The sequence below is a fragment of the Corapipo altera genome, unplaced genomic scaffold, assembly GCF_003945725.1.
Source record: "Corapipo altera isolate COAL_440 unplaced genomic scaffold, ASM394572v1 49, whole genome shotgun sequence".
Classification (NCBI taxonomy): Eukaryota; Metazoa; Chordata; class Aves; order Passeriformes; family Pipridae; genus Corapipo; species Corapipo altera.
This window is the reverse complement of record NW_020884879.1, coordinates 5,965,845-5,986,516: the sequence shown is the minus strand read 5'-3', so window position 1 is coordinate 5,986,516 and position 20,672 is coordinate 5,965,845. Positions and strand designations below refer to the sequence as shown.

The following is a 20,672-nucleotide window of genomic DNA, read 5'->3' as shown; positions in this document are numbered from 1 at the left end:
TTTAAGAGTGTAAGCAGACAGACAACTAAATAGTAATTATTTTGAAATATAAGAAAAGATTATTGTGTAATACCAAGTACTCTTTTAATAAAACTGTATAATTTAAGTAATAATAAACCTACTTCTCTATATTGATCTTTGATAGAAAAATTCCATGTGTATGAACTGCATATTCTTTAATAACATTTTGCATCAAGCAGCAGAGATTATTTTTGAGGCACAAACAAGAAGTGTTTACCTTTCTAAATGTCTGATTAGCATTTATTTCTTTCTCATTCTTGCACCTGCCAAGGCTGAGACCTGTCCTGCTTGGTAGAGTACTAGAGAATTTATTTATTTTCTGCAACAGCTTCCTCTTGGTAAAGTGACAGGGGGGCATCACTGCAATGGACTGATAGCAGCAGCCACAGTGGGGGTTTTGCTGCTCTTTGGTTGGATATTCAAATTTGACTCCTTCTGCCAGTTCCAAACAAATCTCAATCTATTCTAAGAAAAAAAAAATCAAAACATAAATAATGCCAGTGATTTTCTTTCTTTTCTGTGTGCTTGCTTTGAACAAGATTGTCCCTCAAGACAGTGTTTATTTCATGCACACGTAATGCTTTTGCATGAGGAGGCCCACAGCCATATATTAACATTAGAGAAAATAGATTCTTGCTCCTTGACAAGTGAGAGAGATCTTTTCGCTGGGAAAACAAACATTAAATTGATTTTAAATCCTGCAATAGTGAACTACTACCCATTTGCACCTATTAATACTGGAGCACATAACTACCAGTTATATAGTTGGTATACACAAATCAGTGAAAAAATACTAAATTCTGCAAAATTAGTAGCAAAGTGAGAAAGTGCAGCTAATTTTAATTTAGTGTTTATGATGGGTGAATTTGTCCTTTGAAATTATTTTTTTATGGTGTCTAAAAGGGATTTAATCTATTAGGCTCTTCATGTTTTAAATCAAACAGACATCATGCTCATTATTATGTTATAATTTTTCTATAGTTAGCATTACGGTTCATTTTCTGATATTCACTACTGGTCCCTCTTTTTTTTTCAGGACTAGCTTTAGCTTGATAGAAACATATGAAAACACTGTTTTCTTCATAATTTTTCTTTATGATCTTAGTGTCATAGTTCATCTCTTGTATATTGTATGTTATTCATCTTGAAATCCATTTTCTCTTAAATTTTTTAGAAATTCTCAAAAATGGTTGGAGGTATTTTAATATTTAGCTTAAAATTAATTTATGGGCTTGGATTGTAAGACATTTTCTTGTGTTTCTTTTTCAGTTCAAACAAGGTTCTGAAGAAGCAAGTCAGTTTTTACTGCAGAGAAGTGAGAAGTATAGCCAGAGAACAACTTTTAAAAATGCTTCCTCTTCATGAGCACTTCTTTCCTTGAGAAAAGGTAGTACACAGAAGTGATAACCTATAGTACAAGCAAGTAATGGTGAAATCAGAAAGGCCAAGCAAAAAATTTAGCTTGACCATCAAAAGACATTAAAAAACCCAAAAATCAGTCACTCTTGATGTACATCAGCAGTAAGAGGTACATCAAGGTGCCAGGTGGTCAGTTAATTAGTGGTGAGGGAAAACCATCCCTAAAAATGTTGACTATAATCAGATAATTAACAAAATTGGCACCAGAGAGAAAAGGGTACGCAGGCTTAAATAGGTTAGAGAGAACATCTATGAGCTCTATATTTTAAACCGACATGAGCATCACAGCCATCACTGAGTAGCACTTGAAGCAGTGGCTGAATCAATCACAGGGCTAGTTATCTTCCATAACTGGTAATGCAGGGAAAGCTGGGGAAGGATAAACATCATAACCACCTAGATTTCAAAAAAAGGAGTGAAGGGAATTAGTGTCACCAGCTTAATTTCATTCTCCAGAAAATTGTTAGCACAATTCATTGGTTTATAAGTACCCTCAGAGGTGAAAAATAAATCAGCTATGGTGAACACGGTCAAGAAGAAGCTGGGTCAGCCCAGTCTAACTTCCCTCCATGACAAAGTAACAGGCAACATGGACTGAGGAGCAGCAGATCTCACATTTCAATTTCAGTAATGTTTTTATCATTACTTTCATGATATTTTCATAAGTAAACCGGAAAAATACGGTCTAGGCAAAACTGTTACCCAGTCAGTCAAAGTGGGTGGAAAACCATTCTCACATAGCAGCGACCACAGAAGAGTCCATTCTGGCATGGCTCCAGCTCCTTCCAGCATTTTAGCTAATGAGATGAGTAATGGGGCAGTGAGTTCTGAGTGGAAGGTTGGGCTCGATGGCCTATCTCACTATCCTGAGATAGTGAGGTCCTCTTTTCTGAATTTGCAGATGATAACTCCCTGGGAAAAAATGCAATATTGTTGACAGGTAAGATTGGAATTTGAGATGATTTGGACAAATTCAGCTTAAGATATCACTAAGCACTGATAAACAGAATATTTTACACTTAGAAATAATTCTTCTAATACAGTACAGGGAAGAAGTAGCTAGAAGCAGTTTCACTGGGAAGGATGCAGGGGTTTCTGGGACCAAACTGAACCCAAGTCATATAGGCCATGGACAAACCAAACACTAACCTGGGACACAGGGTATAATTTTAGCCTCTAAGGCATGCAGACTAGTCCCACCTGTCTGCTCAACCCCAGCTGAGACAACATATTCACTCTTGGGAACTGAACAGAAGAAAGGATTTGAACTAACTGGAGGGAGTCCACAGAAGATCAATGAAAACAATAAGAGGTTGGAAAACATGACCTATAAAAACAGGATGAATATTAGTATTCTTTAGCTTAAACAATGAAAAAGCAAGAGACACAAATGACAGCCTAGTTATCTAATAGACTGCTGTAAAGAGTAAAAGGAGGAAGTTATTTTCCATGCCTGTGAAGTGTAGATAAGACTGAATGGGCTTAAACAACAGCAAGGAAGATTTGAGTTAAACATTAGGATAAGCTCTCTAATTTTAAGAACAGTGAAGCGCTGAAACAAACTGTCTCCTTGAGTGAAGGCCCTGCAAGGTGGGTGAAGCAGACCTTCACCACCATCAGCAATGTGAGACTACTGAGGAACAGCACAGAAAAGTTGGCCTTCAGATTTCTGGCAATCCTATTTTTCAGGTTCTAAATTATATGAATAAAATCAGCCTTCTTTTTGCAGCAGAAGAAATTATCTAATATTTAATCCTAATTTAAATGTACTTCATAGCCTACTTTCTTAATGCTCTGCTCTGCTCTAGTAGTCCTTAAATATAATCTTTTTATTTCATAAACATGTCACAATCATTAGATGCCAGAGAGAAGAACTCCTTGTGACTGACACCTCACATGTATTTCTTTCTATTCCTCCCCAGTGTTACTTCATTTTCTGCCCAAATGTCTATAAATCCTTTTTAATTCAAGTACCACTGGCACCACTGTACATATCATTTCTCTTTACTGTCACCTACACACTTCATAAAGGTCTTGATTTTATTTCTCTGAAAATTTAGAAGATGCAGAACAAAGGTCTGTGCTTTAAATCCAGTAACACTCTAAATAAATTCCCTTGAATCACATGGCTATTTTCCCTGCCCTTTCATTTAATTTTGAAGGAACTAAAAAGAAAAATGCAGATTTCCCCCCACCCAGAATACTTAACTGCAACAGGTGACACTGAATATTTTTCTAGATTACTTTTTGAGCTTTCCTACACAGCGAAGAATGTAAATCAGATTTGTGTGGCAAGGTAAGCAAGGAATTTTATAATCAGGAAACTAAAGTAATGTTGAGCACACAGCAACTTTTAAATTTATAACCAGAAAAATACCTTCAAAGGCAATTTTTAAGAAACTATCCATGAATTTTTTGTAATTTTATACTATCAACTAACCATGGACCTGTTTTTCCTTAAATATTTCTATTTCTCTCCCAGTTTAGAGCTGTAAAAGATGTTTGCAATTCTATAGATACTGAAAATTTAAAACAATTGGCAGGATCGCTTGTTCCATAAATGTAACTAAGCTTCTTTTTCTCCAGTCTCATGCTACCTCTTTATCCATGCTTCTTTGCAGTTGACAGTTGGATTTGAAAATCTTAGAGATCTCTTCCAACCTTTTCCAACCTTAACAATTCTATGATTCTATCTTTGTTCATTCTGTTTTCCTAATATTCTGAAGACACTTTGGACTTTTTGAACTGTGAATGTTCATTCCCGGATGGAATCCAGGACTACGGTCTATTCTAACTTGTATGGGTCAGCTCCTGCTCATAGTCCCTAAAAAAACTGAGGCATGGACTTTTCCACTCAGTAACCTAAAGGAAGTCAAGGAACACATATATGATTATTGCATTTTCACAGTTCATTCTATTATTTCCCCAGAGACTCCATCCTTCTCTGCAGAATGCAGAAGCAAAGAGTAAAGGGTGAGGCACTGCGTACAAGTCTCTCCACCATTGCCCAGATTTGCTACTTTAAATGCCAGAAATGCATACAGAAGTAGCAAAGATTCTGTACAATGGGTGTGAGGCTGAGAATTCACAATCAAGGGGCATGAAAATGTGATTTGCTGAACAGATCTCAGCAGCTGCGAAAGAATCAGAAGCAAATAAGACTACAGCAAGGACCAATATGTAAAAAAAACACCCTAGTAATCTTCTCCTTTATGTTGATATCAACATTTATTCACTCACTATAGCATGATTTCTTATTAATATAAATCAATTATTCAATATAACCAGCTTATTTTTGGATGTGTTTTTCCTATGTGGGATATTAAACTATTCTCTGCTCTGGTGGTAGATGCATACAGGAGGATGCTCAAAGATACTGGAAGAAAGCTCTCAGCTTTTTGTTGGAAAGATATGGAGATAAGACCCTGATGGCTGAATTAAGCTCTACAAGACTGGGACAAAGGACACAGAGGAGAAGGGCTATAGAAAAGGGGACCTGTACACAGAAACTCACATTTATCCAAGGTAATCCTCTTCCAAATCATCCACTTCCAAAAAGTACAGTCCAGGTATTTTTCCCCCATGAATATGTGAAACAACTGTTGATTTCATCACTGGTGGTGAATCAATAGGCACCTCCCAGGCTGCAAGCAGGAACCTTCAGTACTTTAAAGTAAATGGCTGTCATTTAAAAGAGATATAACAAACTTCTCTCATCAGTGCCTGCTATGGATTTGCCAATGTCCAAGTGTCTGAATCATCTCAAAATGTGACTTTATTTCTATGTCTAGCTCAGTTTTGACAAAAAACCCACCATACTAATAATGTCCTCTGCCTCCACGAGCAGATACCAGCAGGTATCAGTGTCTGTGACTGTCTACATTCCTTGTCATGGAAAGCTATCTCCAAGGTGGTGGTACTCCAAGGTTTTAAAACTAGATGTTAGTAAAAAACTCCTTGACTGAAGGTGGTGAGGCACTGGAACAGCTTGCTCAGAGAAGTTGCAGATGCCCCATCCCTGGAAATTTTCAAGGCCAGGCTGGATGGGGCTGCAAGCAACCTGTTCTAGTGGAAGGTGTCCCTGCCCATGGCAGGGGAGTTGGAACTGGATGGTCTTTATCCCTTGCAACCCTAAACCATTCTATGATCACAATCTGGTGGTCTTTGCACTGCAAGTCCTGTCATCCAAAAAAGGTCAGGCTTGATAACAGCACATCCTCTGCACACCAAGCAGTGGTACTACCTTCATATATATCTGTGAAGCACCTCGATACAAAAAGCTTTGTTGCTGTTTGTCCTCTTCCATGGGTAACAAAGGAACTGCAGAAGACAAAAAAAGAAAAAGCTCTGGCTCTGGCCTGGGGAGGAATTTTTTCCAGTGTATCAATACTTCAATTCCAGACTGCACAACTCAGACAATGCCAAGCACAGGAAAGGATGATGTGAGCTTCAGGGCATCATGTCTACTGCAAGCCAAGTTACAGGACTGGGGAGGAAGGAAGGCTTTTTTCACTACAGCTAAACCTCCCCAGAGAAGGAAGACAAACCCAGAAACCCACAGTATTTGTGGCTGCCTTTCTCTGTGCTGTGTGCTCCTGCTGAGGGACAGGAATAAGGAGAGCATAGCAGCATGTTTTCTCCTGATGCCATCTGCTGGCTGAACTGCCAGGATAAGGCTGGGCTGACCCAGGGAGAGACAAAACACAGACCCAAAAGCAATCACAAGGCTTAACTTATTAATACTTACAAGATCCTTAGCAAACACCACAGAAGAACTGAATACTTATTTTTCAGGATCCAATAAAAATGTGCAAAAACATTTCACAGGTTTTAAAAAGTAAAAAGAAGGGAAAGGACAAAAGTGAGTATTTAGCTAGTAAAGATTTAATGAATTGATTTGCATTATGTCGCTTAGATGAACAATAAAATAATAATAATAATAATAATAGAAGCTGTTACTGTCAGAAGCAGAGCTGGTCCCTGCTTCAGCACAGGTTCATGCCAAAAAAAAATAATAAAGAATTCTAAAATTCTAAGCAGAACAAACTAAATTAAATAATTGCCAGGTGGGTATTGGATATGAAAAAAAGGTCATTGGATTATAAACTACAGAGGTTGGTACTGTCTTCTTTCTGCATTTGGACAGATTTTGGCCGACAGGACTGTCATCTGCTGCTAACAAGACCCTCAGATGGTATCACATCTGAAATAAAAGTGACAGGAGGCTGGACAAAAGATGGTGTTTAGTTCTGATATTTCTGAGCAAGCCTGTGAAAAAGCTGTTTGTTGCTCCCCCTGTACCACAGTACTCAAAGCTCTCTTTTAAGAGCAACAGGATGAAAATATTGACTTTTTTTTTTAATATAATGGCTACTGAATTTCTATTTTAGGAAGGCCTTCCAGACCTGAAAAGATAACTGCTTTGAGGAATATAACTTGGACTGGTTACCTTTCACGTACCATTGACATTTAATTTCTTCTGCTGTGGGGATGACAAATAAGGGGGGGTGTATGCTGGAATGGTTGCTGTTAAGTGCATTCTGGTTGGGGTTGCAGACAGAGGCAAAGTACCAAATTACACCCAGCATTAACTATACAAAGCAATATAATCACTTTCATACACAAACTATTCTACTTACAACAACTTAATATACAACACCTAGTTTTATTTTACTAGTATAAGATTAATACTTGAATTACATCAGAAGTCATTCAAACTATGTCTTACATCATCATAACTGAAAAATCCTTTACAAAGGGCTGATTTTTCTCGCACATTTCTAGTTCATCAACCTGTACATACAATGGATGTGCACAAGCAGGATCTTCTGCCTAAGGCACTGAACATAAAATAAATAAACAAATGACAAATATTATTTTATCTCTTTATTTTTTTTCCAGAATATTTTAATATTGAAGCCCAAGTCGTTATTTTCAAGGGATAGGGAAGGGGGAAAGGAAAGGGAGAAAAGTTATGAAGACAAATTATTTCATTTAATTTATGATTTTGTGAATGGTCATTTCTGTAGGCAACAAAAGGTTGTTTTCTTAAAAAAAACCAAAAAAACAAACAGCACCATTAAAGAAAGCATGATCCCTGAATTCTAAACAAAACACTGTCTGGAAATAAAAAAATTGCTAAAATGCTTGTTTCACCCAGTCACATCTGGTGGGGTAACAAAGCAAAGCATAACAGCATTAAACTGTAGCAATCTTGCTGAAACCAACTACACCCCCTTCTGAAGACTCAGAGAACCACTTTCCAAGCATGTCCTGTGGGAATAATATTTTCTTTGGTAGAGGACTGAAGGAGGGTACTTACTTCATTGAATGCGGATAGAAAAAATATCTATGCACATTAAGGATCTCCCCAATAAATCTGTATTTCTCATGCATGTTAGGTATGAGTGGATTTCACATTGCTGTTATACTGCAGGAGTAATACTGCCCTATAAAGGCATAGAATGGCTAATGTTGAACAGATGTAAACATTCAGAATACTGACAAAAAAAATACATACACACAAAAAACCCTGTACTGAAAATGTGAATCGAGTTAAGTTTCCGTAAAGCAGAAAAAATATTTTACAGCAGTACAAGAGAATTATGGCAACAAAGTAAAGCACTTTTCTTGTAACATTCATGAACAGTACAAATACAACAAAGTTATTCTACGGACTAAATTATTCTTTAACTATCAAATATAGTACAAAGCGAAATATTATGTGCTATAAAAGAAGCAGCTCCTTAAATTAGACTAAAAAATGCTTTTTTTAACTTTTTGTTGGTTTTACAGTGACAAAGCATGATGACCGAAGACAACAGGATTTCATAGATTCAGAAACATTTAGCTACACAGGTCCATGATAAATCCACTGAATATTTCATTGCCTCCCACTCAGTGTTCTGCAGAGCCACAGCAGATGAACTGCTGCACTGCTGCCAGGAGACTGCAGAAGCCATTCAGTGTTCAGAACAGGGTCCTTCAGGTGTGTCAGCTAAAATGATCCCTTTCTGTGACACTTCTCAGCTCATCTTGAGTGTTTATCCTGGTACTTCACCACACCTTGGAGAAACTGCTAAACCAGAGGCTACAATAACGATTCTGAAATTGTGCGTGTGTTCATAAGGGGAAGGGGGTGCAGCATAAGGTAATTTTACTTCAGAAATTGCATTATAAAGCACCATATGCACCAGCTTAAAAACTGTGCAAGGAATTGCAGGGCCCTGAAAAACCATCTGCACGTTCTGTAGCTTACCCTGACAACATGCACCACCCTCAAGAAGAAAGTCTATAGCACAGAGAATATACCTTTCACTTTATGGCTCAACCTTTATTTTTGTCTTTTAAATGCTATTTCATGTACTAGATCTCAACAGATAAATAAAATGCAAAGAGGGAGCATCCAGTTCATAATTTCTTACTTATTTTTTTAACATTATTTCAAAGGGAGTTTCTGCTTGAAAAATTATTTCAGAACAGAAAAACAGACACACACTCACTGCAAATGCCCTAACATCTGCATATCTCACAGGTATGCAATTAAAACAATAAAGAGGGAGGAAAGAAAAAAGTGTTTCTCCCTCTCACCCAAAAGTGCTGCTCCAGGAATAGGAGTGGGGGAAAAATTTTGAAACTTAAAAAAAAAGGTAAATTATACATGATGGACACTGGGACACATATGTATGTACACACAAACATAGAGCAGTGTGTTCTTAAGTAATTCTTTCACCACTTTTCAGTGCATAAACTATTAAAACCCCACGGTGCAAACTGCATGGCCATTAGAAAACATGACATCAGGCTTGAAACCTGAACAATTAAACAAAAAAACCTCAAGAAGTCATTTAAAATAAGCCTCTAAATGTGATTGGGTTCTTACTGAAGACCTAGGGTCACTCTCCCCTATGCATTTGTGTGATACTAGAATCCAAGTAAGGTTTTCAGTCACACTAGGATTCAGTCAGGCTTCCATATCACTGTGTTTGCTTTTGAGTATTACAATACCCTAAACCTAATCTGTAAGAAAACTTTACCACTGTTGCTGACTAACTGGCTAAATTTATTCCTGGTGCAACTCCAATGACTCAAGAATGAAAAGAGTAGAACTGCACTATGGCAGAGTTTGGTTGGCTGAGTAATATAACATAGCACCATCCAGTCCAATGCCATTTTAAATAACATTTTATCATGACCTCACACATGCAAGTTGCAATCCTGATACAAAAATGACAATATGACGTGAATGACTCACCTACCATATTAGTCACACTCTTACCCTTTGAACAAAATAAAACTATTTTGTGGCCGCAATTTATTTCTGTATTATGTCAGTCAATACAAGAACTACTTCAAGATGCAAATACAAACAAATATTGACTTATGTGCTGTGGACAGGAAAACCTGAGCTAGAAATAAGGATTCCCAGCAGGCTTATATAAACATAGGTAAATAGAAGTCTAAGACTGGTTGCTCTTTTTTTTTTTAAATAGAAGTATCCTACCTCTACCAAGTATAAATACAATGCAATACAATTCTGATACAAAGGCTCCTCATACATGAATTTGATATGTATTAACTGACTATACTCATGCGTAGTCATGAGTATTTCCCAGTTGCTGTTTTGCCAGCAGCTGGACTAATTTTCGTACGGTTACTTTAGGTTTTTGCTTGGCTGGTTTATTTTCCTACCAGAAGACCTGAAAGTGCTGAGAAGCCATTCCTTAGTTCACATGTCATATTAAGGAGCACTTTTGTATAGAAAAAATATATTATTGTATCAGCAACAAATTTGTTAGTTATTACAAATGGCCTTTGTACTACACAGTGTCAAAAATAATATTGATATGTTGCTAATTACAATAAAAGAGAACATCAAGGTGCACCATAGAGCTTCCTATGACAGGAATGTATGTTGTAGATATTCCAGCTCACTTTTAAGACAATAAACAGCATTTATCATGTTTGTGAAAATGGTCCCACAAGAAAATAAATATGGTTTCTCCATTCAGTAGAACCTCACTAATATGTACATGAGCCAAAGAGACTGGTTACAGCTGATGAGTAAGGATGTAATAATCAGATAAAAAAGGGTAGTGTAAAATGTAGGATACTTTTCATTTCCTAAATGCAGTTCTACCATTCACATCAATACTTCAGAATGCAACAGTAAATGCATGATGAAATCCAAGCAGCATTACATCTCACACATTCTTACTACACTGCTTTCTTAAAACCGTGGAAGGAAAATCAGTTTTTGTGAGCAGGCCCTAAGGTCTTCGGATTAGTGAGGTTCTACTGTAATGGTAAAAAACCCCATTTATCTCTGATGCTGACATTTGGGCAGACCCAACCACATACTGGCAGATGGATGACTTGCACTCCACGTTTTGTGTTCTTGAAGTGAGATTAAAACAAACCCAACGCGTTTTCATCTTCCCAACAACTGCATGTGCTTTATCCCTTTATAATATTTTCCTTTTTAGTGAATAGGGCCCCAAAATCACCATTTTTCTTCTCTGCTGTTATGGTGGTTAGCGCATCTGGAATGCAGCTATAGTCCTGAATGTAAATACAGTACTGGATAAATACTGAAAGTTACTTTAAAGATGCAGTATCCCTTTTAAAAATACATTTTGCTTCCAATTTTCTAAAAGGGTCTGAATACCTTTGAGAAAAAAAAGTCAGTGTTGTAAATAATTCTAAGAATTACTTTAAATGGCAAAACTCTGAGATGTTATTTAAATAGAGTAACTCACATAAGAGGAAAAAGAACTGACATTGCAACATTCAACCAACATGCAATTAAAGTCCTTCCTTGTTATTAATCAGAAATATCCATCATTTTTAGGCCACAGAAAGGCTAAAACCTCAAGTGCCAATTACATAAGTCTGATCTCATATATATATATATATATACACACATATATATATATATTTGGGACTGATAAACCTAGTGAACAGATTAGACAGAGAAATACAAATAAAGACCATTTGAGTGGGAAACAGGAAGAGAAAACAGGTTTATAATCTCCAGGAGAGAAATTACTTTCTCCAGACTCTACCGAAGCCCATGTGATTCCAGTGTTGGTCCCACTAACCCATTGCATATACAAATCTTTCTCAAGGAATCAACAACAAGAGATGACGAGTAAGATTTGAGTTCCATAGTCCTTGGTAGGCACATAAAGAAACTCCTCTAAAAATCTCTTTTAAATTTTTTTTGTTACGTGAAGTGACTATAATGAAAGTCAATTGAAGAAAACAATCTTATCAGCAGAAAAACTGCAAACTGACTTTGAAGCTACGATGACCGATACCCCGCACCTTGCCACTACCCCCTCAAAACAGTTGCTATTCAGTGTGTTATTCATTCTGCATAGTTACTCCACTTCTTACAGTGCTATTCTTCCACTGATCTTTAACCTGCAGCTTGTATCAACTATCAAAAAGTGGAGAAAAAAATGTGCTGCACTTTGTGCAAATAAATAGAAGCTACAAATGACATGCATTAATGCCTTTTTCTTTTTTCTTTTTTTTTTTTTTTTAGCACAGCAAGAGTTCATAGAAGCTTCAGCAACAAGGTTATCTTTTTTTTTACTACTTCTACAGGTTTCCTCTTCTTCCCAGAAAATGGCACTCAGGTAGAAACAACTAAATTCTGAAAGCACCACATAGAAGAAAACAAACAAAAAAAATTAAAAAAAAAAATAAATCAATCCACTAATTGCAAACCATTAGTGGCCTAAGCTGTTTCAATTTCTCTGTTCCTTTGTCCTGCTCTCCCGCGTTGATAAGGGATACTGCATCTTTGATTCAGCTCCTACCGCACAACTAGACAAGCTACACACAGTTTGGAAGGCCCTATGCAGTCATCATGACAGAAGGCTCCGCAGCCTTTGCACACGATCATGGCTTTCAGCCTGCAAGAGCATTTCAGTTCCAGTTCATCGGCATTGCTGCTGTCAGCAAATTTCTGAACCGGGATCTGCGCATTCTGGTTAGACAGGCCTGAGGCAGTGTTTGAGCCACTTCCTAAAATCCCAATCGATTTCTCAATTGCAGATGCTGCCCTTTTGAAGCTTGTGCTACCGAAGTGTATTGTAGGATAATTTCCACAGAGCTGCTGCTGCTGCTGCTGTGGGTGCTGCACTTGTATTTTCTGAGCAGCAAGTTGGGTAAAAGGCTTCTGTGGCTCAGAAAGTAAATAGGAAGAGAAATCTGCATTTTTTAATGCAAATGCTTTTAACTGTTCTTTCACTTCGTTCTGATCATAGGAAGCTTGTTTCATGCCCAGTTCGCAGCTGTTGCTTAAACCTTCCTCAAAAGAAACAGGTTCAGATTTTATATTGCTACAGATGCTTGCTGGCTGAGGCCAACTAAGTCTTTTAGTGGTTTCCATAGTAACTGTCGGTTGTTTTTGATCAGAGGGGACTTCTGCATTTGGGTGAGGAGGGGGAGGAGGTGGTAGGGGTGGAGGGGGAGCAGGGGGATGCACTAATGTTTTACTCTGGAGAGTTTGAGAGGCACTGGCAATGTCATCACCTTCCTTAATCTGAATATTAGGGGAAAATACACTTCCTAGCCTCAGCTGGTGAGCTGCTGTAGAAATATTCACGTCTCCCAAGCCCTTCTGTTCAAGGTGTCTGCTAAAAGCAAATGTGTTGCAGCCAGGTGGGCCTTTTGAAGTAGTTTGCAACAAAGCTGCCGTAGGAATGGGGCCTCTTGCAGCCATGGACATTTGGTAAAAATGCTGTCTATGTGAGGTACTAGCTTCTGCGTGAAAGCTGCCATTTTTATCAATGTGAAATAAGCTCTGCTGGAAACTGCATGAAGGCAACGGCCTCTTCTGCTGCTTGATCTCTGGACTGTGAGCAATTCGGCTCTGAATGGCGTGTTTGTTCAGCCACTCCTGCTTAAATGGCTGTCCGTGGCCTAGCTGATTCATGCTGGAATTAATTACACAGGGAGCCACTTTAACATCTGTGTCCATTGACACCTTCCCAGGCTCACATTTAATTTGAGCATGTTCCCCTATAGTCCTGGCCATCCTCTTTTTCGGATGGTTTTCACGCTTTCTGATTTGTAGCGGGGCTATGCTGCCTGCTGGAAATCCTTTACCATCTGGATTAGGAGTGTTGGAAGCATGTTCAACAATATTTCTCTCGGACACTGCTGTTTTACATACTGAGGTAGTTTGCAAAGGCAATGGAAGCCTATTAATTTCTAGTTTGGCTCCTGATCTGGGTTGCGGTAGCACTTTCTCTAAAGGCAGATTGCCTTGCAGTAACTGTGTCACTAAGGGATTGTTGGCCTCCACTGACGACAAGCGACAGCTAGAGCCGCCGGCACTCGTAACTCTCTTTAGGGTTTCTGTCGTCAGGGAGAGGGAGTCTTCCATGGAGTCTGCAATGGATGTCTTGGATGTTTGAGGTGGCTGCGCACTCGTGTTTATTTCTGCAGTCTGGGCACGCATTTCAGGTCCTGTAAAATCCTCGGTGTCCATCCTGAAGCATTTGTCAGACTCATTAGTTTCTGATTTAACAGGAACAGCAATGCTCGTCAAAAGACTCCTGGATTGCAGTTCTGACATTTGTGTGTAACTGGAAGGTTCAGTTTTGACATTTTTCAAGCAGTTTTGGTCTGCATATTCCTTATGCTTACCAGAGGAAAGATGGCTGACCAGTGGCTGGTCTGTATTCATTGCCTCTTCATCACGCCAACAAATTCTGTTGTTGGCATTGTATTGATTGGCACAGGCAGCATTTGCTTCATTTTTCAATGCTGAAGGACCTCTTAATTGCTCAGCAAAACCTTGGCTGGGAGTAACCACCTCAATTAATTTATCTTGAGGAGCAAGAGGCACTTCTCGAAGACTTGAACAACCTGCCTGCAAGTTCTTGCTGTCTTGCTTTGCTGTAATGGCGATAAAGCTGGAACTGTGCTCAAGGTTTTCATTAGGGACCACTTCAGGCCTACTTATGACAGACACCTGAGGACAGGCTATACTTTGTAAGGCAGCTTCTGTCCTTACAGGTCTGCTCTGCAGGTCAATGCTGTTTTCTGTGTTTTCAATAGAAGAAGAAAGCGACAGACTGGAATTCTGATTTGTGGTGTGGTCAACAATGACTTTGCAAGGTATAGACCTATTCATGGCAGTTTGCGTAAAACTCACTGGCTGAGATTTACCAGGGAGATCCATCCGGTTTCGTGCTCCAGAACTTTTTTCTATGAGATCAGCATTCAGTTTAGTAGCATTATCATAAGAGCTTATTGTCAGCATGTTACCAGCAAACATGGAAATGGGTGGCCTTGCAACAGAATCTGCTACTGCAAGGGCCTCACTGCAACTTAAAGCTGACCTGACGGTAGTGTGAATGGAGACAGTGCTCTGCTCGTTACACCCAGTTATGGCTATCTTATCAGAAGGAAACCTGCTGGTAGTCCCCACCGGGGGAATCAATACAGAACTACCAGAGAGATGGTTTGGCAAATTATTTGCAATAGATGAAGCTGGCACAGTGGCATAATGACTGGAGACTGTGTTATTCACACTGCTACTTGGTAGCGGCAACCTTTTGTCATCGATGGCATTTGGTAAGACTGTGTTGTCTATGGAGACTGGGACATTACTATTATCAATACATTTTGGTCCAACAGCTATGCATGGAGTATCAGCCCCTTGGATGGTTTTCAGCATATTTATATTACAAGCTGAAACTGCTGTGTTTGCGCTGTCAACAGACATTAACACAGAGGATTTATCAACAGAACTTGCAAAAGAAAGTTCTTTAATTGCTCCAGACATAGCAGTGCTGCAAACACACACAGAGACCGAACTTTTATTATAAAGCACTGGCACACTGTTACTTTCAGTAGAGGTAGATGAAATAATTTTCTCACATAATTGTGGCACAGGTATATTTTCATCAGAACTGTGCAGAGATATCTCAGTAGCAGTTTCTGGTAATGTAGCTGTGTTAAGAGACTGCTGCAATAAAGTGGTGGTCTCACGGTGATGAGCAGACTTGTTGCTAGGGGACCTGCAGTTAGGATTAACTATAATGACACCAGTAGAACCTTCAATCTTTGTGTCAGTAGACATTGGTATCTCCAGAGATGAGGTACTTTCCTTTGAGCTGAATTGTGACTTTGATTCTTTATTAGTCTGGAGTAAATGAGCTCTGGCTTGATGCTTTGCAAATAGCTTGGCCTTTGTTTGCTCCTTGATGTGTGCCAGTGTTCTTGTCTTTCCACCTTCGCATGGGGTCCCCATTGCTCCAGAGACTATGCTTGCAGCTGCTGCCACGGCTGCTGCAGCTGCAGCTTCTCTTTGGGCTCTTGCTTGCTGAGCTCTTGCTTTGATATCTGCCAGAGTCCTAGCCCCAGTGTTCCTCCCACTGCTGACCGATGTACTTGGGGAAACTCGAGGTTCTGGTTTAGAAACAGGTTGGCTCTTGATGATAAAAGGTGGTCCAACTTTTGAAAGTTGAATCTAAAGAAAAAAAAAAACAACCAGTAATTTTAATGAGATCACTGATTCACTAAAAACAAACAGTTGTCTTTTAAAGGGTCAGAGAAAGGAAATTACTGTTCGGTGCAGTTTGACAGAAAAATGTTAAAAATTAAGGATATTTATGCTTCGATATTCTATCATCCTACAGCATGAATAACTGACACCTGTATTAGCCTTCTCACATTGATCCTTCTGACAGGAAGAAAGATTGAACAGGCTAACAACACGATGCTTATCTGATACAATTTGTCAGACCTGTTTTATACGTAGTGCACCTAACTGAGAAGGTCAACAAGCCTCGTGTAGTGGTACTGGAAAAGAGCCAACGACTAAGCACTTCCTGCAAATGTCTGAAAAAATAATGACCATGTATAGTGCTTTTCTCCTTGGTCTCCAATGATTAGGATACTAGGAATAGGCTGTGTTTTGCTTACATACACCATACAACAAATATTGCCTTCAGACAGGATGTAGCGGTGTCTCCACTGAGCCTGTTTTCCAAGTTCCATCCCAGAGGACTTTAGAGTAGTGCTATAGAAGAAGTGAGTCACTAAAGGATACACCTTTCCCTTCCTCACTTGCAATTTTAAGAGACTCGCTTTAGTACATCCCTGGGATAACTCCTACACTACTCCACTTCAAAAATGAAATCTTCAAACCTATAAATATTAAACCCAAAATATTAAAATTTTAAATACTGAGCAGTTTAAGCAAAATAATAACCTGTAAAATCACTGGACTGATTAGGATGTTTCCTATTAGTCACATCTGTTTTCAGGATTAGAGGTTAAGAGTCTCGGGACCACTTTGTAACTCATACACTCTCAGAATAAAAGGTTGGCAAAAAAAAAAATTAATTTCTTAAAATGGACATATGCTTACTTGCTGTCCGCAGCAATTGGACTTAGCAGTTAATGCTGTGGCTTACCTTCTGAAAGGAACTGGGAAGAAAACTAGGCAGTATTTGTAGAAAAAGTAGTCATGAGATGTGATGGCAAGTGACAGCCATATAGCAGAATGACTTAGAAGAACTGGGGTTCGTTCTCCTCTTTTAGTGACAAAGGATAGGGGTTTGTTGGTGAGATGACACAAGAGTCAAATATTTGTTACACAAAAAACATACTAGAATTGATTGTTCAAAATTCTTCAAAACATTTTGCTTTCTGTTTCAGTAGCAACTCTTTTTAGTTTCCACTTTGCACTGCCAAAACTGCTACAGCTTTAAATGCTTGATTATTTTTATTATTATTATAGTCATGATCTTTTTTTATTCCCTAGTGATCTATTTTCCTTTTTGCTTAGAGAATTCTTAGAAATTATTAGGTTAGATAGATACCTTCCAAATATGAAAGAATATCACTAAACTCAGAGTGGGGCTAACTTCCAATTTCATCACTGCTCATAAAAATAAATTATATGAAATATGCTTCTGCACTAGTGATTAAAACAGTTAGCCTATTTGCCCTCCCGGTCATATCAACAATGTTCAGTGACTGCAGTAGTTAAAAATAAATGCAGAAAAAGGCATTTCTGAATAATCAGGAACTAGTATTGCAAAGTCAGTGGCTTAACTTCAGGAAACTGGATCTTAACCTTGGCTGATGTCATCATGTACCAAATTGAAAGGGTCAAAACACTGAGCCTGTATGTAATTAAATCTACAGATTTAATTTCTGTTAGGAAAAAAACACTTTTAACTGTAATATGCTTTTTTATACAGCAGAACGTTACACATCAAAGTGTTTGTTGGGGTTTTTTTTGGTTTGGGTTTTTTTTTTACCTTTTGCTTTGTCATTAACAGAGACACCTATACACAGATCAGTCACTTCCCCCTGATAGTTAGGTCTCTGTTTCCAGTTAATTCTACAGGAAAATCTTATATTTCAGCCTACCCCAATCCCTGGGCTTGCAAAAGGATCCTCAACTACTCTGAATTCAGGTTCTCTTGCTGGATTAAGGTGCTGGTTGTTTTTAAAAGTATTGGTTAAAGTAACATTTATTATTCATGTTTGCAGAAGAAGACATCCACAGCGGAACAAGCAGATAATACAGCTGGGCAATTAGAAAAACAAGGAGTGCCGTGTGAAGGATGGGAAGCTCTTGAATTCGATTAAGCCATAGATCCTGGAAAACTTCCTTGCACAGAAAATCAATTTTGTAACAAAGACCCCAACTGAACAACTACAGATACATTTGTATCAGAAGTAATTTGGCATGGTAGAAAGGTAATAGTAAAGCAAAACCATCAGTACTAATAGTCCTTACACCTCCATAAAAAATACACCACTCACTGTGTCTGCATGCAGTTAAGAGGGAGATAATAACTCTTTATTTCCCAAGTACGCTGTTTTTTTCATTACTTTACCTTAAGGGGTGGAACTCGGGGTTCCTCTCTAGGTGGCTGTTCTTTATCAGACGGACTCGTTGATGAAGCGCTACGGTTAGGCTGATCATCATCTATTCTAGCTCTCTTCTCTTTGCAGATTCCAAAACTGTGCTGTTCTGCTGTTTTCCTCTTTGGGATCTCTGGGTCTCTACTTTCACTCCTTGCTTCTGGTGATTTTGTGGGTTCTAATGACTTGGAAGAATGCAAACTCTCTAGGCGACTTTGGGCACTGCCTGTTAGCTTGTGAGATTTATTTCTGCACACTTCAGGGAATGCAGTTTTCTCTAGAGATGAGGTATATAGTTTATCATGTGGCTTTGATGGAAGCAATTCGATATTTTTGCCAACTGATCCTTCTGATAAGACAGATACCTCTGAAGGCAAGAGTGTACCTTTCTTGTCACCTCTTTGCTGAACACTGTGATTTTTATTTTTGATCACCTCTGGAGGCGTGTGTTCTGGGATGGATGCAATGTAGGATTTCTCAATTTCAGAATGTGACTTACATGGCTGATGGTTGAGATTTTTGCTTTGGGGATCTTCCAGTACTAAAGTATCAGGTATAATTGCTAATGGACAAACTTTCATACTTTCAGGAGCACTCTGATGTTGCTTTGGCTGAACAAGTTTCTCTTCTTGAACCACCTTGGTAATGGCAGAGCTTTCCTCTTTCAAAGTGGGAAGGGAGTCTTCCAACAAACATGGTGATTGCCTTTGTTGCAGAGTAAGCCTTTCATTGCTTGGGGTATTGGAAACTGGAGATGTCTCTGATGGAAGAGGCAAACTATTTGTCACAAATGTTTCAGAAGTTAGAAGAACAGAAGATACTGAAGATGTTTCTGATGTTAAAGGCAAATCAGACATTGGAGATGTTTCTGATGTTAAAGGTAAATTAGAAGCTGGTGATGCCTCTGATGTTAAAGGTAAATTTGACATCAGAGATGCTTCTGAAGTGACAGGTGAGGTGGACATTGGAGAGATTTCTGACATTAAAGGTGTGTGCAAATTTTCATCACTGGCCTTTTGCTGAATATCACCTTCAATGTTTTCAGAACTGGACCCTTCAGACGAACAAGCTGTTTCAAGAGATGCCGGAGTACAGGGTTCCTCTGAAGTCGACTGAGTGTCTCCTCCAGGAGAGGCAACACAAACTTCTGGACTTCCAGAGGAAAAGGAAGTTTCAGAAATACAAGCATTCTCAGACAACTGTTCCTCAGGGTCACTATGAAGCTCCATATCCACTGCAATGCCTCCACCAGTGAACAAGGAGGCTTCCAGAGCAGCATTTTGCATTTCTGGCACAATTAGCTCTTTTGCAGACTCAGAAACCTTCTCTGCCGTACCGCTGACAGAGTTTGTGGGTGAAACTGATTGTGCTGGTGATATGCAATCCTCCAGCTGATCTATCACAACTGACATCTCTTCCTGAGGGCATTCTGACTTCAACTCCACTTTAATTTCAATGTGAGATACAGTATCAGTTACATCATTCATCATGACACAGGACTCAGTGCTGTCTGCAAGTTTTACTGCTTCTGTTTCCTCATTTGTGCCAGTTGGACTTACGGACTCCTCAGAAAACTCATGTTCTGGTTTATGGTTTTCCTCTTGGCACTCACAAATACTTGTCTCGACCTCTTCAGCAATTTCCTCCTGAATGATTGACTCTTCAGGTATCAGTATATCCTCAGAGTCTGCCGTTAAATCCTTAACAGGAACCTGTTCCATACTACCAAGAGATGGACTATAATCTCTCTCTGGCACAGGTGGAATTTTAGCACCTTTCTCCTCTTGATCCTCAAAGGTTGCTTGCTTAGAAGGACCAGGTGTGCCAGAAGATCCACACAAAGAATTGCTTTCATCTTCATCATTGTTCTGCACTGCAGTGAGTTTCATTGATTCCCCTCTTGACATTCCCAATCTAAATAAAAATACACAAATAAAGAGAAGTATTTTCAGCACAGACAGGATAAAAGTATAGGATCACCTTTCCCACCCACATCTCTTGTTTATAAAAAGACATATTTTCTAGTTTAAACAGTGGTTTGCTTAAGTGGTGGATGACTAATTTACATATGGTTTTATATATTTTGGAAACCTAAATAACCAGATTTTCTTACAAGTGTTAAAAAATATGAATATTTTTAAAATAAGCAAACAAAATGAAAACAAAAAAGCAAGCTACACAGATTCACCACTATTTATACTCTGCTGAAATTCCTGTGTTTGTTTGGGTTTTGTTTTGTTGGTTTTTTTTAATACCAGCACAGCAACACTAATACAACATGCATTTCAGAGTAAATGCACCACTGTATCTTCTTCTAGCAGTAA

The 20,672-nt window shown here is 38.7% G+C and overlaps 1 protein-coding gene across 6 annotated transcripts in view; it reads right to left on the bottom strand.

Moving 5' to 3' along the window:
• Positions 1-7,085: 7,085 nt before the first annotated feature.
• The window catches only part of ASXL3 (ASXL transcriptional regulator 3), a 129,971-nt gene continuing 116,384 nt past the window's right edge, over positions 7,086-20,672 (bottom strand). For all 6 annotated transcript variants that reach the window (XM_027638713.1, XM_027638714.1, XM_027638715.1 and 3 more), the window contains 2 exons: positions 18,321-20,262; positions 7,086-15,934 (listed from right to left, as the gene is read on the bottom strand). In XM_027638713.1, coding sequence (XP_027494514.1) covers positions 12,263-15,934; positions 18,321-20,262 — 5,614 coding nt within the window. In that variant the 3' untranslated portion in view covers positions 7,086-12,262. The remainder of the gene's footprint in view (positions 15,935-18,320; positions 20,263-20,672) is intronic.